The sequence below is a fragment of the Silene latifolia genome, chromosome 2, assembly GCF_048544455.1.
Source record: "Silene latifolia isolate original U9 population chromosome 2, ASM4854445v1, whole genome shotgun sequence".
Classification (NCBI taxonomy): Eukaryota; Viridiplantae; Streptophyta; class Magnoliopsida; order Caryophyllales; family Caryophyllaceae; genus Silene; species Silene latifolia.
The window spans coordinates 55357294-55376446 of record NC_133527.1 but is presented as its reverse complement, the minus strand read 5'-3'; the positions used below and the strand labels follow the sequence as shown (position 1 = coordinate 55376446).

Below are 19153 nucleotides of genomic sequence, written 5' to 3'. Positions count from 1 at the left end.
GTTAGCTCCGGTTAGGTCAAAGCACTCATGGTAGTCAACCCAGTCATCCCCGTCCCGTTCAACAACTCAGCAACAGGCTCGTAAATCCCTAATTTCTCAAGGGTGGTCTGACACAAAATTTTGTAGAACTAATGTCACAGCGCTCTAAGTTATAAAAACGAGTACGATGAATCGAGTTAACTAAACGTACCTCAGAATAGTCAGGATGCGAGTCTAAGGAGTCATCGACACGGAACGTGGCAGTGGCACGTCCAGCAGCAGGAGTGCCTCGTCCTTGACCCCGTCCACGGCCAGTAGTACCCGAAGAAGAAGCCAGTCCAGTGACTGGCCGGGGCACTAGGGCAGACTGGAAAGCAGGTGTGGCAGCGGGTGACAACACATCAGGAGTCATCACCAAAGAGGGAACAGTACCAGCAGTAGAAACAATAGTGGCAGCAGTACTAGCAGAAACAACGGTGGTAGCAGCAGGGGCCACCATCTCAGACAGGGATGGGGTAACAGTAGAGTTAGACGAGGGTATTGTGTTACTATCCATCCTAATCAATTGAGTAAGTGCATAAATTAATCAACCAAACAATTAAACACGGTTTCCCCCAATTTTTCGAAAAATTCGAACCCTAATGCCCTAACTTGGGTCAAAGAAAAAAAACAATAAACAACAAAAAGAGGGAGGAAATCACTTACTTGATTGAAGACCCACAAGAGAATGTAAATTAATCGACAAAAACGCAAGTAATAATCGGATTTTGAATCCGACCCAAGCAAACCCTAATTCCTCAATTAAAACGCAACAAAGACGAATTTGAAGGCGAAAGGAGGGGGCTTTTGTCGAAAAATAAGTAAGGAATGTAATGTGGGTGCTGATTTTTGCAAAAGGGAAGAAAAGGATGGAGATTTAGGGTTTTTTTTGCAGGTTTATCGCAGCAATAAGGAGAGAAAAGAACGAGAATGAAAACAGAAGAGGAAAGGAGGGACTCCATGCGTTATATAAGCATTAGTCACTCGATCGAGTGATTTGAAACCACTCGATCGAGTGATTCTTCCGGCATTCCTCTCGATCGAGTACAATTCTTCTCGATCGAGAACTCTTCCTTTTTGACAATTCGATCGAGAGCATGAAACTGCTCGATCGAACACTTTTGCTGGGAAATCCTCTCTATCGAGTACAAAAAGTACTCGATCGAGTTGTTTTCTTCTAGCACACATCCCAATGCTATAAATCTTCCCCAAACCTGCATAAAAACATGTAGAAATACTTCCCGCAAATACCAAATCACAAAATACGCAGTCTATAGTCGGTTTTTCGCTAAAACTAACTACGCTATTGTCTAACAGTCTAAAAACGCAATTAAAATGTCTAACGGAAATTCAAAATTACACAATGTTACAACGGGGCATTCCCCGCTCATCTTCCAAAGCACTGTAGTAGCCCATAAGAGGGCTTCTGACTGGAGGAGGTCCCTTCAGCATCGCAGACCGTCCTCTTTGATCGCCATGAGATTGTACTCAAACCGATGGAAGGAGAATAGTTTGCGTCCACGTACGCCTTTACTTTCTTCTTTCCTTTTCCATTCCTAATGGTAGTGGCATCATCCTTTACAGAATTCCCATCACTTGAATTGACTTTCACTGCACCATGACCGACAGCATCTCCAGTATCCACTCTGTCTTTACCTGTAGTAAGGTAAACAACAAAATGGTCCACCTGTAGTCTGAGGTGGAGGCGTTACTATAGCATCACAATATTCAATATTATCAACTGGAGTGTTTGTATCTGGGTTAATAGAGGGTAGGGCATTGCAAGGTTAAACTTGCATAGGGGCCCTACGAGCTTTAGACTGATGAAACGTCAGCTCCTCATCTCCTACCTGGAAGGTAAGGGTCTTTCCCCCGACATCAATTACTGCGCGAGCAGTAAATAAAAATGGTCGCCCTAAAATAATAGGCGTATAAGAGTCCTCGGGTATGTCTAAGACCACAAAGTCAACGGGAATAAAGAATCTCCCAATTTTCACAGGTATGTCCTCTAAGACACCTAGTGGCGGTGATATACTACGGTCCGCCATCTGAACGGTCATATTGGTGCAATTAAACTTGGTCAAACCTAGTCTCTTAGCAAGAGACAGAGGTAAGACACTCACGCTAGCTCCTAAGTCACATAGCGCATTGTCAATTAAGTGGGTCCCTATATGACACGGAATTGAAAAGCTACTCGGGTCTGATTGTTTGGGTGGTGTCTTATTTTGAACTAAGGCGGACCCGACTTCAGTCAAAGCCACCGTTTCATGGTCACTTATATGTCTCTTACGCGATAAAATTTCTTTCATAAACTTCATGTAAGAGGGTACCTGGGTAAGTAGTTCGGCGAAAGGAACGTTGACATGAAGGCTCTTCAGGATTTCATCAAATTTCCCGAACTGTTGGTTGGCCTTATTGTTCTGCAATCACCTTGGAAAGGGAACCGTGATAGGAATTTATAACCCTTTGTTTATTTCTGCCAATGTCTCGACAGGTTCATCAATATTTATGCTCGATCGATCTCTTTTGCCTCTCGATCGAGATCTTTCAGCAACAACTTCATTCGATCGAGCATCATCAGCCACTCGATCGAAATCCTCTTTATTAGCATTAGTCGATCGAGGTATGATTCCACTCGATATAGCATTTTCATCAGCCATTTCATTTGATTGAGGCATTTCCTCCTCTCGATCGAATTCTTGATCAATAGCTTTACTCGATCGACCAACAGTTTCACTCGATCGAGTAATATTATCAGTAATTTTACTCGATCGACCAACAGAAATGAGTCGATCGAGTATTTTCCTCGGATTAAGCATAGTTTCGTCAATGGATGACTGTTCACTCTCAGCAACAACAGGTCTCGGGTCTGATATGTCTTCACCAGTCGACATTTTGGGTCCTTCATAAGAAAGACCGATTCGCAAATTTATCAGATTAATCGTCTCATGTTGATTCTTATCAAGTTGAGACGGTAGATGACCCAGCATCCTTGTAGATTGGTTAGTGGCAAGTTGAGCAATTTGAGACCTCAGTGACTTAATCACCGCATCATTTTGTTGTTCACTCCTTTGCAATTGGTCAGTTAACGATTGTATCATTGACTTCAACTCAGTCATCTCACTTACCCCACTAGAAGAAGCACCTTGTTGCGGAGGTGGAAATGATGGAGGCTTTTGAAAGCCTTATTGAGCTTTGTGAGGAGGGACATAGGGTTGTTGCTGCTGCGGAGGAGGGGTAGGATTCAACACATTCTGACTAGTCCATCTCAAATTAGGATTGACTCCACTCTGATTGTTGTAATAGGAGCCACTTTGCCTATATTGCTGAAAGGCAAGCACTTGCTCCTTCTCAGTTAGACAGTCAACAACAGTGTGACCGTCACTAATACCACACCTCTCACATGAAACGGTTTCTTGTCTAGTCAACAAGTGAACCGTCTGTTGATCACAAGCATGTTGCAACTCTAATTTGTCAAAATGGGCATTCGTGGCTTCCAGTTGAGCCACAACGGCACTGTTGTCAATAGAATTAACTGTTCGAATACCTCATCTCGGGTTCCCATACTCAGCACAATGGGTAGCCATCTCTTTTATAATACTTCATCCCTTGTCATCATCATTGTTCTTCTGAAATCGCCCATTAGATGAGGCATCCAAGATAGCATGGTGGTCGTCATACAACCCATTATAGAAATGATTGCATAAAAATATCTGATCAAGACCATGATAAGGAAGAGACCTCACCAACTTCTTAAAACGGCACCAAGCTTCATACAAGTTTTCATCCGGTGTCTGCTTAAAACTTGTAATTTTCCCTCTCAGCTGATTAGTGCGTTGTGGAGGAAAATACCTTTTATAGAAAGCAAGGGCCAAACTTTCCCAGTCAGTAATACCGGCTGCGGTTCTGTCAAGGTCTGTGACCCATTCACGGGCTCCATCTGTCAAAGAGAAAGGAAACAAGACCTCCTTAATCTTATCTTGGGTCACTCCCTTAGTAGCGGAAATGGTAGAGCAATAATTAGTGAAAACCTCCATATGTTTACGCGGATCTTCACCCGCCACGCCTCGGAACAGGTTTCGTTTGACTAGGTAACTGTAGGACGGCCGGATGTCAAAAGTGTTTCCATCCTCGGTCGCAAGTTTGAAACCTTTAGGGATTGAGGCATCTGTGGGCTCTGAGTGACTCGCGATATTAGGCATTCTCACTGGCTTGACGGCAGAAATAGAATTATCTTCTTCACAAGACGGGTCTTTTGCAAAAAGAAAGTGTTGTAGCTCGGGTTCAAAAGTAGTCAAGGCTTCCTTTTGAATCTTCCTCTGCAGTCTCAGTCTATAACGAAAGGTCCTTTCTGGCTCAGAATCAACTGGAACTAATCCTGACCTGTTAGACCTGGGCATAAACAGCACTGAAGGAAATAAGTGAGAACTGTCTCAAGGAATAAAAATTCCCTGAGACCAAGAGAGATAAACGAAACAAAGAACAGACAAACAAGCTATTGTCTCCCCGACAATGGCGCCAAAATTTGATACGGTCGTTATGTACCAAAAATAAATACCTAAGTATAACTAATAGAAGCTAGCGATAAGTAGGGTCGATCTCCTCAGGGAGGCAAGATATCTATCTATAAGTCCATCTATCTAGTCACAATTGGGGGTTTTGAAATTTGTTTTCTAAACTACTAAAGATTAAAGGCAAGATAAATAGAGACAAGCGCGATAAAGCAAGAAAATTCGAGATAAGTAATCAGATAAAAGAGGTATGTCAGGATTTCGGTTCACCATGGCAGTTTATCGACTCAGTCATAAATAATCTTTTCAATCTACTGTGAGAAGGGTAAGGGAAAGGTCCTTCCGGTCCGCTATCCACCCTAGACTACTACTAACTTAACTTCCGCCCTCATTAGGTAGTCTACTGTTCATAGCAGGTCTATTCATTCCAATCTTCCAATCCAGGAACAAAGTTAACCAGATTAAAGTTATTTAGAGGCGTGCACTCAACTAAACATATTACAGTTATATTGCTATGGTGACAGATTCTCACAAATAAATCATCTACCCTATTCACAACATCGTCACTTTACTACCATGGCTCCCCTAATCCTAACATAGGGAGATTAACTACTCATGCTTTTGAAATCAATAACAATAACAATATTCATGAATATACTAAGAGTAGACATAATATAAAGACAATAAAGATGCAACATAAACAATTAAACAAGAACAATAAATAAGAGAACAATGATTAAGAACAAAGAAGGATTAAGATTAAAGGAAGAGAAAGGTTACAATGAAGCAAATCCGGCGTAAAGAACAAGTAGCAGTGATTAAGAGCAAAGTTCTAGAGATTAAGAGTAAATTAGAGTGTGTAGAGATGTTTATGACCTAATCACGACTTCCTTATATAGGGAAGCGTTTTTACTAACAAAATAAACCTAACACGGATTAGTTAACCCGCGTAACATAGCAAATCACTCGATCGAGACTTTTTATTCCCCTCGATCGAGTATTCTTCCAGCCAAACCGTTCGATCGACCACTTTAGGCTCTCGATCGAACACTTCCCAAAAAGCCATTTTCGATCGAGCATAGCATCTACTCGATTGACCAACTGCAGCAGCCAAATCACTCGATCGACCATCAAAAGCTCTCGATCAAGTGTCTTCCACATAGATCAGCACCAAACTTGTCTGGTTAGCCTTCCAAGGACCTCCCTTCACGCTTCCCGAGGTATGACTTTTGCTCCAAATCTCCGTCTCCTTAAAATGCATGCAAAGTGGGACGACTAAGGCACGATTCCACTACTTTGGGATCCATTTCTGCAATTAAGACAAAACAAACCAAAGTAGCCAATTCGGGGCATTTTGCAATACAAAGCGATACAAATGGCATAGAAACGCGTGCAATAAAATGCTAAAAAGTCTATATAAATTGCACGTATCAGTCATTTGTCACACAATATGTCACATAGCATGTAACATGTTATTAATTAATTTAATGCATATTTATCAAATAAATATCATTATATTAATTAATTAAATTATATATAACAAATTGTCTAGTAATTCTTGATCACATAAATAAAATGGGTCATGTTAATATAATTCAAAACAGATTGTAATTATAATTAACCATTCATTCTTATCTCAATTGTTTCATAAACAATAATTAATTTTAGTAATAAAATCTTTTAATTAATAAAATAAATCTTATTTAATCAAATTACAATAAGATATAAAATTCTCACTCACAAATGAATTGTTCAAATTTAAGGAATTGATTAACTTGTATCGTCATACAATTAATTAACTTATCTATTAAGGGAATTGTCCTATAGGTGTGACCTTCAGGGATCAACTGATCACCACCGTAAAACGACAGTAATGTTAAACTCTAGTTAGCCAATCATTACTGATTAATGTTGATCAGTTGACTTATAATGAATCATTCCTTACGTATTTTTATTATGAGATTTAATTATGATGTTTAATCATGTGATCGCACTATTGTTGAGGACACTTACTCCAACAATCTCCCACTTGTCCGAGACAAGTGTGCGTCACCAATTCTCTTGTCTTATTACGTTCATTGTGAAGTTCAGCAACCTTCAATTGTGCTCTAACGTTGTCGAGCTCTCTTATTAAGGCCTCTTCACGGTTTTCTCCTGCCTCTACATTTGTTCGTGTATCGATCAACTCTATCGAAAGCGACTCTATTTTCTGTTTCGCTTCATCGATTTCCTCCCTTGTTGGGGACCTTCGGTTATCGTCAGTTACGTCACTCATTCTGCAGCATTGGAAGTATGAAACTTTTTGCATTATAAAAGATGTTCAAAATATTTCAATCAAATTAAAAGCAAAACAAAGCAGAAGAAAGAAAATTACCTTTCTCCAGTATCCAGTATAGTGTAACCAAAGAAAAATAAAAGATAGAAAGATAAGAAATTACCTTTTGCAAAGGAGATAAAGAGGTTTTTTGGAATGAAATTTTCCAGACTGTGTTTTTTTTTCCCCAATAGAAGTATTTATAGGTGGTTGTGGGATACAAACAGTTTTTTTGTAATTAGATTAGATTAGGTAACTGTTGTGAAAACTGAAAAGTGGAACTGCCTTTTATAAATAATACTAATCTGTTATTCAACTATTATTGTAGTGTTAAATGCAGTTTTATTTATGGTTGGTTTGTGGAAGAGTCAGATAATATTAACAAAAAAAATTAAAGTAACTAGTATTAATTCTCATATAATGTATGTCTCACTTTATTATCTAGTAACATTTTAGGATAAAATGTAATTCAAACAATGACAAATAGTAAAAGTTTTTGACGTTTAGGCGAGGTCTTCATCATAGCCCTTGTCTTTTGCGTCTCTTGTGTCTTTCTCAGTTCATGCATCTGATTCATATTCCTAAAATTTTTACATAGTATTTGTCATTGAGGTAACGTAACACATTAATAGCAGAATAACAGTAGAATAACATAACAGCAGCAGAATAACAGAATAACACCGGAATAATAGCAGAATAACTGCAGAATAACAGGATAACATTAGAATAATAAGAGAATACTAGTTCGGATTCATACCTCTTTAGTTTCTGATTCTTCTTCATCATCGTCATCAGAAGGGGGACTTTCAGCAAAAAGGAAGATTACAAGTTCTACTGTTGTGGTTCACCCACTTCTTACAGTTACCGCATCTTCGCTTCCTCTTTTCTAGATTGCCCTTGGCCTTTTCTTTCGACGACCTCAATCTTTTGCCACTTCCCTTATTCTTGGCCTTGTTTGGCGGTCGGAGGTCAATATCATTTGAAGTTGTGATACCAAGAAGATCCTCGATTTTCCGGCTTTTAGTTTTTGGTTCAATTGGTCCTGTGATGTTCTCCCTGAACTATCTCAGGGTTTTCTGCAGTTGCTTCATCTGTTTAACCATAGCATAAGTGACCATCGGCCCGACAGTTGCATAAATCTCAGACCAAACCTTTGACATCTCAGCTTTCTTGATGTCAGCATCGTCAATATCTTCTATGACGTTTCCAGTTTCATCTTGGACGGTCTATAGGATTTCTTTGTCTATCGAGCAATGACATAAGGCTCAGGTATCTTGTATACCTGCCTACCATTCCACACCCACAGTATATGCCGACAGACAATGCTATGCCTCTCAAACAGCTTACAGGCACATTTGCTCTCGTTAGTTTTGATGTTAAATTCCAGTCGAAAGTTTATGTGCTTCAATCCATCAGGAACATCATGGTACTCCACTACCCCTACTGTTGTCAAACCCCCGACTCCCATGCTGCATATTTCATGTTTGACTTCCTTCTGAAAGTCTGTAAAGATAGGATGTGTGTACACAAGTAAGGCATGCATCTCTATCTTCATTGGTCCTACTTTCTTGAGCATACTATGCTCGTTTGCAGTGTGCATCCGCCTTTGTGAATGACTTTATTGTTCTATTGCAGAATTGTACCTCATCCAGAACTCGACAAGGGTTCCAAAGTGGCTTTCAAACCGTTTGAAATAGCTGTTTGAACTTTCAGATCTCTGGGTTATCCTCAGCAAACAACCTAGAGGCAGATCGCGAAAGTAAGCCGATATCCACTTTTGTCTGATTGAGAATACATACTTCAACGAGCGGTTGTTTTGCATACCATGTGCTTCAATAACGGTTTGCCAGTCTTTTTCAAATTCTTCTAGTTCTAAGTCGATATCCCAAACAACAGCATTTATGTCTGTCATAAAATCCGTCATTGCAGATTGCCCTCCCCACCTTCTCAGGCACTTTCTGCATGATATGCCACATGCAGTACTTGTGCACAGAATTCTTGAAAATGTTTGGGCATGTCTTTTTAATTCCAGGGCATTGGTCTATTATTATACACTGAGGTTGCTGCTGCCCTATTGCTTCCAGAAATTTTGTAAAAATCCACTCAAATGAATCTTGACTCTCTTATTCAAGTAATCCAGCTGCAAAAGTTACTGTCTTCTTGTTGTGGTCTACTCCTGTGAACGGAGTAAACACCATGAAATAATTGTTTGTCCCATAAGTAGGGTCAAACGAGATTGTGTCTCCATATAACTTATAGTTGTTTATCCCTTCCTTATCAGCCCAAAAAACCTTCGTCAAGCATTTGTTCTCATCCTGATCATAAGCAAAATAGAACTCCTTTGTTTCAGCTTGCATTTTGAAATGCCCAATGAACATTTTAGCATCCTTATCCCCAATGTAACACTTGATATTTCGTTTGAAGGTTTTGAAGTCTAGCAAAGAGGCACCGATATTCTGATAACCATTTGAGTATTCCATGAGAATTCTGAAGCTCAATGTTGGACCTATGTTTAGCTTACTATGATCAATAATGGTCCTCTTAATGTAATCATGGACGTCCCTTGACATATTTTGGAACTCTCTATTTTTGATATATTAAAGAGAGTGATTATGGATGTCTATAAAGACGTCCACAATATATCCAGCTTGTCTGTCGTCTGTTTTTTCACAGGTTCTCAACCTCATGTGTGCCTTGCAGCCACACCTTGTCAGAGCATGCTTTTTTGGTTGTCTAATTCTTCGTTCTTTCTTCTCTATTGTACTCGAATTACCAGCTTCCTGATTTTTTGCTTCAAGTCGTAGTTTTCTTTTAATATCTCTATACCCCTGTCTGTTACAGACTAGTGCTTTTACGTTGACGCCCCCCCCCCTATATTTCGCATTTGTGTACCTTCTCACATTAAATCCGCAAGCCAATGCATATATGTTATATAACTGTATTGCATCCTCCAAGGTAAGAAAGAACATGCCACGTTTAGGCGTAAAATCACTCTCAGCAGTTCTTACCCACTGCTCAGTACCCCCGGGTGTACTGCTGTAATGAAGAGTTGGAACAAACTCATCGTTTTCTTTATTTGAACAAGTTGGGCTGGTGAATATATTGTTATTAGAAGAATCGCCAATAGTTACGATTGCATTTTCCCCAACAATAGAGACAGTAGAAACAACTGCGACAGTAAATTATTATAATGAGTACAGTCAGAGGACAACAAAATGACAATAACATCACAATAACAGTAGCATGGGGGAGAGATCAACATTGCAAAGTAATGTGACAATAATAAGTATGATAATAGCAGCTGGGAAACAGACGACAATCAATAACATTACAATAATACTAAATGTGTTTTTCTTATGCTACTCTCTTATCAGCCGTATATTTTCATGCTACTGCACAATAATATCACAACAATAGTACCATAATATTAGAATAACAGTACAATAATATCATCATATTTCTCTACTTTTACAATAATAGTACAATAATATCAGAATAACAACACTCTGATTCTACTCTATTATAATACAGATAATACTGAATTTTTTATGCTACTCTTTTATAAGCCATGTATTTTCATGCTACTGCACAATAATATCATAATAATATTACAATAATATCACAATAACAGTACAATAATATGATCATGTTACTGTACTGTTACAATAATAGTACATTAATATCAGAATAACAGTACTCTTTTTCTACTCTGATACAAGCCAGACAATACAATAATATCAGAATAACAGCTGAGAAACATATAAAAATCAATAACAGTATTATAAACAACTACTGATAAACAGATAAAAATCAATAACAATATTATAAACAACAGCTGAGAAACAGATAAGAATCGTTATTACATGTTTCCATATTTACTGTGGAGTTGATTTCTTCGCTAGAATTGTTATTAACCTCGTTGTCCATCTTTTATACCTGAAAAAAGTAAAATCAACTTTTCAATTCAAATAAAATCAACGAATTTTAGGAATTTACATTAATATGTTTTAATTAGAAAACATGCATGTGAATCAACGATTCAATATAATAAAAATCATAGAATTTGTTATTAATTTCGAAAATACGTTACATGTAATTGGTTTGCAGCTTGATTTGTGTAATCATATTAGGTTTTTGATCAGAAGATTTGACTGCCGGCGTTTCTCTTTGTGTTTTTTAGTTTCTGATTTTGAAGAGAGATGTAGAGAGAGAAATAAATATCGTATCAATGGAAGCTTCTGTTTCATGTTTGAGCTGCTTTTGTATTTTTTGAATTTTCCTTTTTTTTTACCTAATTTGTCTATCTATCTATCTATCTATCTATCTATATAAAGGTGAGATCCGGTGAGTCCACCTAAATATTTGAGTCCAACAAATAATATCACGCACAATACAAAACAATATCACGAAGTTTTTTTTTTTTTATCAATTTTTTTTTCGGAATTTTTTTTCGATTTTTTTTAAAGTGTAAGCTGTGATATTGTTTAGTATAACGTGTTATATTGTATCTGAGTCTGTAAGTCCAGTAAAAGAGTATCACATGCTACAATAAACAATATCACGGGTAATACTAAACAATACCATGAAAAAACAGTAAAAAAAAAGAAGAATTGAAAATATTAAATCTGACACCACTTATCGTCGACGGCAACCACCCACACAAATCCGACGACATCTCCAAGCACCCATATAACACAAACAAAGAGTCGTACACCTTCGTTGCCAAACGTTTCTCCCATCTTTTTTTTTGCAACATCCTCGGAGTCTCGGATATAAGCACCCATTGTCTTATTTAAAAATCTGTATTTTCACTCACTATCTTTTCCTCTCATAGTAACACAATAAATACCCTCCTACTGGTATCTTGGAGCTCACCCAAACCACAACCAATCAAAGTCAAAATCTCTCATACTCTGTTTCCACTAAACTTTTTTAAGCAAATAAAAAAACAAGCATTAATATGTCAAAGATGAATGTGGTGGTGTAGGTATTCATGGGATTGGTTAGGCTTTAGGTGACCTTATCCTTATTTATTACATTAATGGTATTTCTACTTTTCTAGTATGCTTCATCTCCTTTATATTTCCCTAATTTAGTTGCGCACCTTTTCGTGTGTGATGGTTTTTAAACTATTGTTATTTTATAAGATTGGTCATATTAAAATAAAAGGAAGTCAAGTGTATGAGGAGGGTGGTGTTTGCCGGAGTTTCGGTACTAGCAATGATTAGCGAGAATAAGTATGTGAAAAATAGGAGCAGGCGGAAGGGGTTCAGTGTTGTGGGATTGTACAGTATAACCCGTGATATTGTTTAGTATAACCCGTGATATTCTTTGCTGGACTCACGGACTCAAAAGATAGGATGGACTCATGTGATCCTCTCTCTCTCTCTCTCTCTTTCTCTCTCTCTCTCTCTCTATATATATATATATATATATATATATATATATATATATATATATATATTATTTATAATTAAGCTACCAATTAGTAATTAAACTAATAAAATGAGCTATTTAATCATATAAGTAAACAAAATCGAGTTAAATATAAGATAAAAGTATGGGCAAAACGACACTAAATTGATACTTATCAAATCTCTCCACACTTAAACCAACGAGTAAGCTCATTAAACTAAACTAAGACCCTTAATATAAAAATAATCAAATAGCGAAATCGCTTTAATATAAAATCCGAATCGGATTTAGCTACACCCATAGAACTTTCAACTCACAATTTGACACTCGTGAGGTAGACTGCCCTATTACAAGCAAGCGAGGCCTTGCTACAAAATTGCAAAACAACCATTCACTAAGCACAAAATCAATTAAATTGGTCACTTTTTTTTTTTTATCAAAATATGTCAGCTGCCTCATCAAGGCAACTAAGCAAATTCTCATTCAAAAGTTACATTTCATAAATACAACTAGTGGTGTTCACCGGTCCAAAACCGGTCCGGATCGGACCGAACCGGGAAAGACCGGAGACTGGCCGCCTGAATTTATAGAACCCGCAGATCGGACTGGATCTGAGAAGACCGGATCCGGACCGAACCCTTTCTGGCCGGTTTTAACCCGGACCGGACCGATTCCGAATAGGCAGTAGCATATTATATTGAAATCCTTTTGGCCTTTACAGATGAAAAAAATAGAACCCACGTACAGTGCTTACCAAATTATAGTTCTCACTTAGCAAATCAAACAGAATAGAACCCTAACGCCTTGAAATCCATTATTGAAACAATATAACAAACTTGAAACATAATTTATGTACTAATTTCCTAAGTACTAACATCTTCCTTGTTCGTTCCATCATTCTCTGCATTCTCCGGTCTCTCAGTTCCGGATAGAATAATTACCCAGAAATTTTTATCATTTTTTGTTTACATTTTCCAAAAAAAAAAAAAATAGGTGAGTATAAGAAAGTTTGATGTAAAATAGGTTACTCAGAAAAGCCAATAAAAATACAAAAAGAAAATACTATAAAAAGAGTTATATTTCCGAAAATAATACCTTTTATATTATGGTAAAGAAATCTGAAGATCTTTTTGAGGAGAAACACAAAAAAGGAAAAGATCAAAAAAAAATGCAGTACTTATTTCGAAAGAAAGTAAATCATAGAGTAAGTGAGAACAATATGAGGGGAATAAGACTACTTATATAATAAAATAACAGTAAAGGTAGAAACCCTAGTAAAAAGTGGAAGAGGTGGATGAACTTTGAAAACTGTAAAAGGCTGCACTCAAAATTGCTAAACGTCGCCCCTATTTTCATTTAATTTTGACAAGTTTGCCCTTCTCTCTCTAAAAACTATTATACACGTTTTTTTATCTTGAGTCGGAAATGGGTGACGATAACCCATTTTTCCGATACATGTGTGAATCGTATACTAATGAAAATTACGACGGAAAGCAATTCGAAAATGATTGGAATGCCGAACAACATTATCGATATTACAATAAGTATGATAGTTATGATCAAGGCGAGGGAAATGGTTATGGTTACGATGATAACAACACGGATAACACGGAAAGGGGAAGCGGATTTGGTTACGATTACAACAACACGGAGGATAAGGTATTAATCTAGTATTTTAATTTAAATCACGTTTTTTTATGTCGATTAGCAAAAAATTTGAACTCGGTCAAATATATGATTCTGCCCAGGCAAAAACGTGTGAAAAACACATTAAAGCCCAAGCGGAATCGTTTAAAACGCACGAAACAGACCAGGCCTGAACGTGTGGATCACACGAAACCGACCAGGCCTAAACGTGTGATCTACACGATTCAGCCTAGGCGGTTTCGTGTTTTTCACATGTTTTGGCCCATGCCATTTCGTGTTTTCTACACGTTTAGGCCATTTTTTTTCATTCGTTATTTATTTAAAATTTAGGAAAATGCTGAGGAAGCTGATGGAGGCGGTATTGATTATAGTGATAAATTTGTCTTTGATTATACGTTTCACCCCTTCGAAGAAGCATTTGATCATATTAATGAGGTTGCTTATGGGTTGGGGTTTCACTTGATAAAATATAAGTATCACATGGAAAAAAGTCCTCCGTATAAAATTATTGCATGTGAGCGTAGTAAACTTTACATAAGTAATGCGAAGGATCCCGAAAAACCGCAAAGAAAGTCAAAAACGAAGAGATTAAAGTGTCCATTTGCAGTAAGGGTGATAAATAGAAGAGTTGGTGAGTGAGAAGTAGTTCTTAAGTGCAGGTTTCATAATCATAATTTTGGAAACTATCTTGAAGGTCATACACGTAGAACAAAGTTAACTGATGAACATAAAGAATTTATTAAGCAACAGCGACAGTCTCATGTGAAACCTGGGATGGTTAGACATGCATTTACGCTTAGGTTTTCTGATTAGCCGGCTCCAATTTTGAAACACATTTACAATGAGAATGCCCGGTTGAGTGCAATGGATAGGGATGGGAGGAATAGTGTGCAACATATGTTACATCTAGCGAACGAATCTAATTATCTCAGTGAATACGTGGTGGAGGGGGAAGAAAAGGTTCTTACACATGTTTGGTTTGCTCATCCCGAGGGTGTAGAGATGTTAAAAGCGTGGCCCGATATTATTCTTATCGACTCTACATACAAGACGAACAAGTACGACCTTATATTGGTTCAATGTGTAGGCGTTACACCTGTTGGAAAAAGTTTTTTAATTGGTTACGCGTTAATTAAGAGGGAAAGTAGTGATGGTTATATTTGGGTTCTGAGAAGGTTGGAGTCATTGTTAGGACCAGATGTGAAACCAACGGTCTTTGTCCATGATCACGAGCGTGGTCTAATTTCTGCACTCCCTGAACTATTTCGCACGTCCTATCATTTTCCGTGCCTATTTCACATTTACAATGCAGTTGAGGCCAAAGCAACAATCTTGGAAAAGAATGGTAATTTTGGAAAAGCGGTGGCACATGGCGCTTGGAGAAAAGTTATTGAAGCTAAAACGTTTGATGAATGTAAGTTGGAGTGGAATGAGCTGAAAAAGAAATATTGTAGTCATCCTGCACTTATCAGTTATCTTGAGTTGACATGGTGGCATAAAATCAATATGTTTGGCAAATGTTTTACTAATTTGGTGCTTCATTTTGGTAACACAACTACGTCTAGAGTTGAGTCGGCGCATGCTCAATTGAAGATGTGGTTAGGTTCAGCTAAACTTACTCTTGACAGCTTGTGGAAACGGGCTGATGTTATGATGCACGGGCAACATATCGAGATCAGAAAGACTCTCGAAGATTCTATAAGCAAGAGAGTTGTCAGTAACTTGTATTATGGGAATATATTTTCAATGTTGGGTGGAAGAGTTTCGGGGACCGCAATTGAAGCAATGCAAGTCGAATATAATCGTGGGACTGATTTGGGTTGTTACTTGGAGGAGTATTGTGGTTGCACAATATGGACCACTCATAAGTTGTTGTGTGCTTGTAAGTTACATGCAGCGGTCGCGGAAGGTAGAAAAATGCATCCAAGTGATATACATGGTTTCTGGTCAAGGTTAGCTTACACGGAATCTATTCATCGTCGTTCTAGCCCTAATGATGTCATGGAGGAACTTTTCAATAAAGTTCGAAAATCGCACGTTTTTGTCCAAAGAGATGTTATTGAGACACTATTCAGTAAGTTGTATCCAGAGGACGAGGTTGTTGAAGAACCTGAAAAAGCGGAAATATGTCGTGGTCGTCCGAGGAAGTCAAATACTCGTAATAAATCTGGCGTCGAACATGCTAGACGTAGTCACCCTAGTACTACAACAACTACCGATGGAGGTATGTTTTTCAATTGTTTTGATTCTTAATTGTTTTAATTCTTAATTGTCTTAATTGTTTTAATTCTTAATTGTTTTAATTATTTTAATTGTTTTTCAATGTAGGTGACGGAGTGATGCGACCATAATTGGCGCATATTTAGCCCCCGAATTACCATTGTTTCTATGCTTTTTAGTGCCTATTTGGGTCATTTCTTATCTTTAGATCTTTGTTTTGCATATTCTTTGAGATTTTGATCCCTTGGTAGGAAAGGAGTAAGAATCTTGCATTTTCATGGCAAAACGAGGCTAAATGGATCGTATTCAATGACCAAGCATCAAGGAGAGACAAGACTAGAAGGCCTTTGTACATAGCTAAGTAGAAGATCAATGTTGAGAAAGGATCCTTGAGTCCCCAAGGAAATCCCCAAGGATTCTATGAAGAAAAGGGAAGAAAAGAAGAAGGAATGACGCTGTAGAAGAATCCGACCGGATCATCCATGATCCGTCCGTCCGCCCCAGCCTCAATCCGAGCGTCCTTACCCAGGATCCGCTCGGATCCCCCAGGCCCAATCCGAGCGTCTTCTGCCTTGATCCGCTCGGATCGTCCATGCCCCATCCGTCCGTCTCGACCTCCATCCGCTCGGATCACAAGACAAAGCATGGTTTCGTCCTTCAAGTTACAAAATGGAGACGCCCTTCTCTCATTGAATACCGGAGTCTCCTTGCTCAACTTAAAAAGTGTAATTACTAGTTTAACCCTTAGTTAACCCTAATGCATCCTCCTTAATTTTCACTATAAATACCCCATTAGTCTAATTAGAGGAGCATGTTCTTCTTATCAATAATTAGTGTAGCTAATATCAATCAAATCTCTCTTCAATATTGTAATCAAATATTAATCAAGTTTTAATCCAAGTTTTAGTTCCTTAATCTCTCTCTTGTTCTTACTTTATTTTGGGTAATTGAAGATTATTTGGGTTATTATTGGGAGATTGACAACCTCTCAATCTAGGATTCAAGTACTTCTATTATTCTTGCTTTATTATTGGAATCATTAGTAGGTATAATCTCTTAATCCCTTTTTAATTATTGCTAATTACTTTCATTTATTCATCATGTTTCATTATGTTAGTATGATTGACAACCTTTCTAGCATGATCAATATGATAATGAGTGAGTAGTTTCTTAGCTAGGGTTTAATGGGTGATTAGGGGAAACCAACATGGGGAATGATTCATGCTTAAATCAATATGCTTTCATATCTTATTTGCTTGCTTGTTTTGATCTTAATACATGCACATGTTATGTTTGATGAAATGCTAAGCCTATGAATCCTTGCATTTATTATCATCTACTATCTCTTCAACTTGACTTGTAAGACATAACCCAACTCGAGTCTTGTTAGATCATGCATGTGTTAAGTAGGAAAGATTAAGTCGACTTGTAGGTGTTGTACAATCTATGTGATTCGGCTCCGGGACCCAAACTTTCCTAGGATTGTAAGATATAACCCAACTCAATCCATCACAACAATAATTGCTTGCTTATAATTTGAGAACATGTTTGTATGATCATATCCCATGAATCCCCTATGAACCCATGACACCCTAGTGCTTTTAATCAATTGTTTACACCCTTATTCCATTTACCTTGTTAGTTTATTTTCATTGCTATTTTAGTTTAGTAACCTTCTACATCAACCCAACTTGTGACACCCCTAGACACCACTAGTAGCAATAGAAATCTTCGTTTTCAATACCCGTCCCTTGGGATCCGACCTTTACTTGCCCCTTTACTAATTGTAGAGTTGTTTGTGAAGTATAAATTGTGTTTTGTATCGACCATTGACCAACGACCACATATGTTTAATTGTGAACACCAAATGGCCTCGATCAAAAATGGCGCGTTCGTTTTCGGGGACGGTGTTTAATTGATTTTAGATTTCTTTTGTTATTTTTAGTTGTGTCTTTTTCGCCTTGGGGAAGTAAAACTCCTCAAGGAATGTTCTAATTGTTTTCTAGTTGTTTGATATTTTGCATGTCTAGAAGGTTACAAAGAGATTTGTTACCTTTTGACCGTGAAATCGAAAGAACCTTGACGAATAATAGGAGACTTGTTAGGAGGAATTTGGGAGGTGTTGGTGAAGTTGTTCAACCCACTAGTGAGTTTGTCAATCCTTTCGCAATAGAAGGAGAAGAGAACCCATTAAACAATACCACACAAAATCCACCTACAATGCCTAAATTCTCGTCACACTCTATACCCACCGAGGAGGATCTACCAAACGGTACTCCTACCCCACAACATCTTACCGGAAACTTTATTGCCAAGTCCGCCTTCATCCAACTAGTTGAGAGGAGCCAATTCGGGGGAATGCCTAGTGAGGACCCTCATTCTCATATGGAAACATTTTGTGATTATTGTGAAGCTATCTCTCAAACGGGCGTGACTCAAGACCAAATAAGATGGGTCTTATTTCCTTTTTCGTTAATCAAGACCGCAAATCAATGGTTGAAGGGCCTTGATAAGACCACCCTTGGAATAGATTCTTGGAAGAAGTTAGCTCTCGCTTTCTACAAAAAATTCTACCCACCGGAGAAGACCAATATGCTAAGAGCTCAAATCACGAGTTTTAAGCAAAGGGATGAAGAGTCTTTGTATGAAGCTTGGGAGCGGTTCAAAGGTGTTTGTCGCTCATGTCCTCACCATGGACTTAGCGAATGGTTTTTAGTGCAACAATTTTGGAATGGTTTATATGAAGATTCAAGGAACATCCTCAATATGGGATCAAATGGAATGTTCACCGAAGTTGATGACAATCAAACATGGAACAAGATTGAGGAAATGGCGGTCCATAATTCGCAATATAGTAGGCCTCGCAAGGCTACTAGAGGAAAGTATGAAGTGGACACCGTTACTCAATTGGGTGCTCAACTTAGTGCTCACATTGACACAATCAACTTGAAATTTGAACAAGCTATGGCTAGACTTGAGGAAAGCTCAAAATCATCAAAGCATCATGTCAATGCCATGACGGCATCCT

The 19153-nt window shown here is 37.9% G+C and overlaps 1 protein-coding gene and 1 non-coding gene across 2 annotated transcripts; one reads left to right on the top strand and one right to left on the bottom strand.

Annotated features, from left to right (window-relative positions):
• Nucleotides 1–14769: 14769 nt before the first annotated feature.
• Nucleotides 14770–16158, top strand: LOC141640818 (protein FAR-RED IMPAIRED RESPONSE 1-like). The gene has a single exon (XM_074449499.1). The coding sequence runs from the start codon at nucleotides 14770–14772 to the stop codon at nucleotides 16156–16158; it is 1389 nt and encodes a 462-aa protein (XP_074305600.1).
• Nucleotides 16159–18717: 2559 nt separating this feature from the next.
• Nucleotides 18718–18824, bottom strand: LOC141644589 (small nucleolar RNA R71). The gene has a single exon (XR_012544202.1). It is a non-coding gene; the product is annotated as a small nucleolar RNA R71 (small nucleolar RNA).
• Nucleotides 18825–19153: the final 329 nt, after the last annotated feature.

Coding starts and splice junctions, on each gene's coding strand:
- LOC141640818 (XM_074449499.1), top strand. CDS start 14,770: ATGGATAGGGATGGGAGGAATAGTGTGCAACATATGTTACATCTAGCG.